The sequence below is a fragment of the Rhamphochromis longiceps genome, linkage group LG6, assembly GCF_057381845.1.
Source record: "Rhamphochromis longiceps isolate RC_006_pf linkage group LG6, R_longiceps_female_GT1.1, whole genome shotgun sequence".
Lineage (NCBI taxonomy): Eukaryota > Metazoa > Chordata > Actinopteri > Cichliformes > Cichlidae > Rhamphochromis > Rhamphochromis longiceps.
In genome coordinates, this window is record NC_140562.1 from 12,200,341 (window position 1) to 12,207,162 (window position 6,822).

The 6,822-nt window shown below is 43.4% G+C and overlaps 1 protein-coding gene across 1 annotated transcript; it reads left to right on the top strand.

The window, feature by feature from the left end:
* Positions 1-2,208: 2,208 nt before the first annotated feature.
* LOC146667549 (F-BAR and double SH3 domains protein 2-like) lies at positions 2,209-6,217 on the top strand. Its single transcript, XM_085408475.1, has 4 exons — positions 2,209-2,288; positions 3,781-3,964; positions 4,049-4,194; positions 5,663-6,217. The coding sequence occupies exons 1-4, from the start codon at positions 2,271-2,273 to the stop codon at positions 5,744-5,746; spliced, it is 432 nt and encodes a 143-aa protein (XP_085264601.1). The 5' UTR covers positions 2,209-2,270; the 3' UTR covers positions 5,747-6,217.
* Positions 6,218-6,822: the final 605 nt, after the last annotated feature.

Below are 6,822 nucleotides of genomic sequence, written 5' to 3' on the forward strand. Positions count from 1 at the left end.
AGCACCTAGTTCTCTCCCATCTCAAGACCCTCACGGCCCCCCTCCTGGACCCCCTGCAGTTTGCATACAGAGCCAACAGGTCTGTAGACGACGCCATCAACATGGCCCTACACTTCATCCTGCAGCATCTGGACTCCCCAGGAACCTACGCCAGGATCCTGTTTGTGGACTTCAGCTCTGCCTTCAACACCATCCTTCCAGACCATCTCCGAGGCAAGCTTTCCCAGATGAATGTGCCTGATCCCATCTGCCGGTGGATCACTGACTTCCTGACGGACAGGAAGCAGCATGTGAGGCTGGGAAAGAATGTCTCGGACTCCCGGACCATCAGCACCGGCTCCCCTCAGGGCTGTGTTCTTTCTCCTCTGCTCTTCTCCCTGTACACCAACTGCTGCACCTCCACCCACCAATCTGTCAAGCTAATCAAGTTTGCAGATGACACCACCGTTATCGGACTCATCTCGGACGGGGATGAGTCTGCCTACAGGAGGGAGGTTGAACGTCTGGTGTCCTGGTGCAGCCACAACAACCTGGTGCTGAATGCCCAGAAGACAGTGGAGATTATTGTGGACTTCAGGAAGCACACAGCTCCACTCCCCCCCATCATCCTGACTGACACCCCCATCACCTCTGTGGACTCGTTCCGCTTCCTGGGTACCACCATCACCCAGGACCTGAAGTGGGAGCCCACCATCACTTCCGTCATTAAGAAAGCCCAGCAGAGGATGTACTTCCTGAGGCAGCTGAAGAAATTCAACCTGCCAACACGGATGATGATGCAATTCTACACTGCAATCATCGAATCCATCCTCACCTCCTCCATCACCGTGTGGTACGCTGGAGCCACTATCAGGGACAAACAGAGACTGCAGCGTGTTGTGCGCTCTGCTGAGAAGGTGATTGGCTGCAGACTCCCATCTCTGCAGGACCTGTACACCTCCAGGACACTGCGGCGTGCAGCTCGGATCTCAGCTGACCCTTCTCACCCTGGACACAGTCTGTTTGACCTGCTCCCCTCAGGCAGGAGGCTCCGGTCCATTCGCACCAAAACCTCTCGCCATAAGAACAGTTTCTTCCCCTCTGCTGTCGGACACATGAACAATAACCGTATGACTGTTCCCACCACTAACACATGACCCTACGCTGTGTTCACTGCATCATTCCATGTTTGGCACTGATCACCACCTGCACTCATGTATATATCATGTATATATCTATCTACTTAGCACTTTTAATTCTTATTCTTATTTTTATATTTTTATGACAGTATGTTTGCACTGAAGCACCGCAGCAATTTCCTAATGTTGTAAACCTGCTCAACATTTGGCAATAAAACCCTTTCTGATTCTGATTCTGATTCTGATTCTCATTTCCTCACCGTGGGACTATTTCCAGCTCGTGTTTGTTCCGACTTTATCAGACTGTTTATCTTCCTAAATAAATGCACAACCTCCACTTTTAATTAAATATTTGGATTGGACGTGGATCTTTAACATGTCACCAGGTGAAGGACTGGTGACATCCTTCAGAAGATGCTCATTTGTGTCAGATTTTAGTCATAGGTAAAGTTATGACTGTAGACTGACGGGTAAATCAACAGGGATCAATACCCTGCTCCTCTTTTTTCCAATACAAGTTCCTCTATCAAATCATTTTTTGACACTTGAGTCAGCAGTCCAAGCAGAGATGACCAGAAGTTCCTTTTCCCACTTAAGTGGTATTTAAGGTCACACAAATGCGTCTGACAACAGACAGGCAGCGAATACTGGGATACCAGTTATAATTCTGACTTTGAAGTGAAGCCACTTTTTGTTTTGGCTGTTTTTAATCAGTTCCAGTCGTGTTTAACCCCCATTTAGATTTACTTTCCCAAACTTTGTGGCACTAATGATTCTGTGTCCAGGTTTAAAACACCTGCTCTTTGAATTTGTACAGAAATTCTAGTTTAAGTCTGAGTTTTGTGCTGCTTTGGAGTATTAGTTGTTTTATATTACCTGAGTCCTGAGTAAAGTGTGGTATAAATGCAGGCATGGTCTCAGTGTTTTCTTCAGTGTTCTGGCTGATGTTATTGAAGCCACAGTGAGCATTTTTGTCCGTTCACCAGTGTGGCGGTATTTGAAAAATATACATCACGGGTGAAATGAAGATGGTTAAACTGTTACATCGCAGCTTTAATTTGAATGAACGTGTTTGTCTGTCTGCAGGCTTCTCAGCCAGACGAGCTGACCATCGAGGAGCAGGAAATCTTGGAGGTCATCGATGATGGCGACATGGAGGACTGGGTCAAGGTACAAAAATAACACAAACACAGTTATGTAGCAGATGCACTCTCATGTTTGAGGGTTGGTTGTTTTGTGTATTAGTTCACTCTCTGGCTCTTAGACTGTTTGACAAACATTTAGTTTCAGTTTTTATAAGACCTCGCACCGGTACAGACTATCTACTGGACGTTTTAGTGTTTCTCTGGGATCAGTTGAACTGATGTGGCTTCAGGAATTAGAATAATTCAACTAAAATGCGTGCGGTGCATTGAGGCAGGTCAGGTTGGCCTGGGTGGTAGAAGCTCTGCTGAACATAAAGACAAATCAAAAAATGTACAAATACACAGTTCTCTGCTTCGTTTTTTTGGCCCCGCAGCCGTAAAGGGCTGATGGGAGATTCTCGTCACGCAGCCGGGCAGGCAGGTGGGCGGGCATGGCACCCAAGTTTGTGAATGCAATAATTCATGAATGAGGCAGTTTTTAAATTCATACCTTAAGTGCAGCTACTGAAAATCTGGACCAAATCCTGATTGATGGTGATCCAATCCTGCCTCAGCAGCGCTCCGGTTTGATCACAGTTTGTCAGCTTCTGCTTTTTAACAGCGGTTCGTGGACTCTTGATCAGTTTGAGATCTGCGGAGTGACCTGGTCATGGATATAAAATGTTAATTTGATGATCTCCCAGCTACTTAGTTATCATTTTCACTTTGTTTGTCACAGACTGTTACAAAGTTGCTCCTGGACCTTTGGGAGAAAATTTGAGAAGTCTTTGAGGACATTTTTCGGGTGGTCAGTGGTGTCTACTTAAATGTAGAAATGTCAGCTGTGGATGCTCCCATCATTGTGTGAAGTCATTCTTTTATAAACGCCTCTGCAGAGCTGCTGGTGTGTAGTCATTGTGTACTTTGTGTGTGGTTGTTTTCAGATCATTTCCCTGAAGGAACATTGTGCATTGTTGCTGTTTTACTTTTGTTTATTGTGTAAGTCTGGCTTTCCTGTGAGCCATTGTGCAAATGTTCCACGTGTTGAGCCAATATTTTATGTATATTTACTTAGGTGATTATCTTTTCATATACAGATATAGTGTTTTAATGGGATATTTATTTTAATGAATATAATCATACATAAAAATGTGAGCAATATCATTTATATAGATCTGTTTTAGTGCTGTGATTCCCCACAGCATGCCCCAACAGAGATCCCAATACCTCTGAGTGTTTTCAATCTGAATGAAAATAAGTAAGCAGCGGAAGGGGAGGCCACCGGTGTTCATGAAATCAAGCTTCATGAATTCAGCAGAGGCTTGTTTAGGATTTTAGATTTCTCGTTAATTCAGGAAGAGCGAACAAAAGCTCTCCTATTATTCTCTTTGTGGCTGTTATTAAATTCTGGCGACGATGCAGTGATATTGTTACAGCCCTACTCTTTACATCTGACTTTATTTTTTCTCATTAGGAGTTTTCCTGTTGAAACATTTTTGGCTGTTGTCATCGTCTGTGTGCATTGTCTGTGTTTCCAGGCCAGAAACCGTAGCGGACAGGTGGGCTACGTCCCGGAGAAATACCTGCAGCTGCCCTCCTCCAACAGCCTGCTGAGCATGCTGCAGTCGCTGGCCGCGCTGGACGCCCGATCCCATTCCTCCAGCAACTCCACCGAACCTGAAACCGAACTCCCAACCGGCTCCGTCAACGGAGACTCGAGGAGTGAGATCCGCCTCCACCAGATAATATCGGAGTTTTGATTTCCTGCTTTGTTTAATACCCTCATTGCCACTGTCTGTGTTGCAGTTTCATTCGCAAAGGCTTTGTACGACTACGCGGGACAAACGGAAGATGAGCTGTCGTTCCCAGAAGGCGCCATCATCCCCATCCTGAGCAGAGAGACCCACGAGGACGATGGCTTCTGGGAGGGCGAGTTTAACGGCGTTGTTGGTGTAAGAGTTCAAATAATAGTTTGCAAAAGCTTGTGACTGCAAAATTGTGTCTGCCTAAGGGACAGTTTGTTCCAGGAGATAAGCGAGAGTTAGAAGATTAATAGGAAGCACCTGGCCTCCAGACGGAGAAGATGTCCTTTTAAATGTGTCCAAAGTCGTCAACAGAACATTTGTGGTTTTGAAACTTATGCCTGTGTTGTATCTGCTTGACGCATGAGGGGGCGTCATAAAAGTAAACCCTGATGGTATAAAACAACTGCTTGTGTATCATTGGGCGGAGATCGATGCTGTCTGTGGGCAGTGTTCATCTCCCCACGCACGTGTTCATTAAAATCATTGTTTGACCGAAGCTCTTCTGGACCATTATTGTTTTGTGCTCACCCTCAATGTTTGAACTCGTAACAAACAGCAATAACGGCAAAACATGTAATGGACGTGCTGGTCCACTAGACAACATCATGTTGATGTAAAGCTTTGGGTCTCTTATGCAAAGTAAAGAGGCTGAAATAAGGTGTCCATGAGTATCAGTTTTCAACATTCAGTATTAAGAGACAAAGACTGTACGGGTTGGGCCAGTCGTCAAGTCCCGGAGCAAAGTGAGCCTGCAAATCAATAAGATGCAAATCAGTTTATACCTTTCATATAATGTTTGAATTTGTTTATTCTGAGTTTTATTGTTCAGTTAGTTTCCACAGTTCATATATCATGTGTAATTTTTCATTAGTTTCAGTGTTTGTTTGTATTTTATTCTATTCATGATGGTTGTGTTGACAGATTTGTCCAAATTTAAAGCTATAGATGTGAACTTTTGGTTCCTTTATTATTACCTGTATAATTAGTTTCAGTCTTTGTGAAGTGGGGAAGGAGGACCCAAAAGCAGGACTCGTGCGATGGATAGTGCTCTTTATTTACAGTGGAGTAAATAAGACAACACAATAATCTCTTGAGCTCCCTCGACTCCTGTGTCATGTCTTCACCCAAAACTCCGTGCTCTCTGCTCCGTGGCTGCTGTCCACCTGTGCTCCACTCTCTTCCTCCTGGGAAAAAAAACAACAGAGGCAGCCGTCAGGACACCATGCCGCCTAATCAACAAAAAACAGTCCCAGTCTAAATAATCTAAAAGACCAACCACGGCTCCAGTGATGGCAACACACAGTTCTAGTGACCAACCCAGTGGGCGGCACTCGAGACAAAGCAGTTCAGGTGGCCTGCATACATTTAGTATCAGGCTTTACAAAAAAAAGTATCAACTATGTTAGGATCCATGTTCATCATGTGTGATGTGTGTTTACATTTGAAGGTGTTTGTGGATTTGTCACCTCTCTTCAAGGTGTGGTTTGTGTTTGATGCTGAAACAGATAAAGACTGCTGATTGGCTGAAGTAGGGTTCAATAAAAATTGTTTGGTTGTTGGTTTGGGCACTGCTCAGGTCCACATTAAATAAACTGCTGCTCATGTGTGTTTGTAGGTTCTCAGTCATCCAGGTCATGGTTGTCTAAGGAGCCTGGAAAGAAAGCGACTTTACTTCTTTAAGGTTCTGGATGATGTTTAACTTCTGATCCAAGAAGCTTCTTCAGTTGATGTGCTTCCTTTGCTCATTTTCCACCTCTGCACAGTTTCGTTTGATGACAGTGCAGTGCAGTTCTCCCAAACATACAACAGAGGGCGCTATGCACATTCACTGAAGTGCAGAAAAATACAAGTGGAGGAGGAAACAAACAGCAGCATCAAGAGAGAAAACTGAAGTGTTCAAAGCGAGTTACTTTAGTCTCTTATTGTAATATTAATCGACATCTAAACATCACGTTGATGCTTCATGTTTGACTTCCGTGTCCTTTTACTGCTCAGTTGGAAAATATTGATGCAATTTAAAAGAAGAGGAGAAGAGTAATTTCTCTGTACTACTTCAAAAGTAATTTGAAAGCACTGCCTCATATGGAAAATGAATCATGATGAAATCCTGAAACAAATAGTGTTTGTGAATATGAAGAGTTTAGTTTTCATTTTGGTCTTAGAAGTATAAAAATGCAGGACTGAAGACAAGATGGAAATGATGTGTTATGAGAAATAAAACACATATGTCACTATGTACTATAATTTTATTTTGTTTATTTTTTGTTCTTGTAGGTTTTTTTGCTTTAGTGTAAATTTTGAAAGCACTGCTTTTAGTTTGAAAATTGGATTCAGTGTTCAGAGTTCGGACAAAACAATGGACGGTTTCAAGAAATGTATTTTATCAACAAAACTTATTTTCATGGTTACTGTATTTATTTTAATTTATTTTGAAAAAAAGTTCATCTGACACCAATGAGCCAACAGCCTCCACGTAAACATTTCTTTTTTTCTTTCTTTTTTTTTAAACAGGGTTTAATCAGCGCTGACATACAGACATTTATGCGCTGGGTATAACAGACATGCTTACCGTGTGAAAGGACCGCGGATGTCTTGGAGCAGAGAAACATGCTGTATTGTTGTTTTTCTTTATTGCATAAGCAGCGCCCGACTGTCAGAAACGCTCTGTGCGGGTAGCAAAGTCGGCTCCAACGCACCTGCAGGCATCCATTTGAAAGAAAGGTGTCGCTGCGGCTAGGCTCTCGGGATAGTCAGACTTTTATTTATATTTGCGGC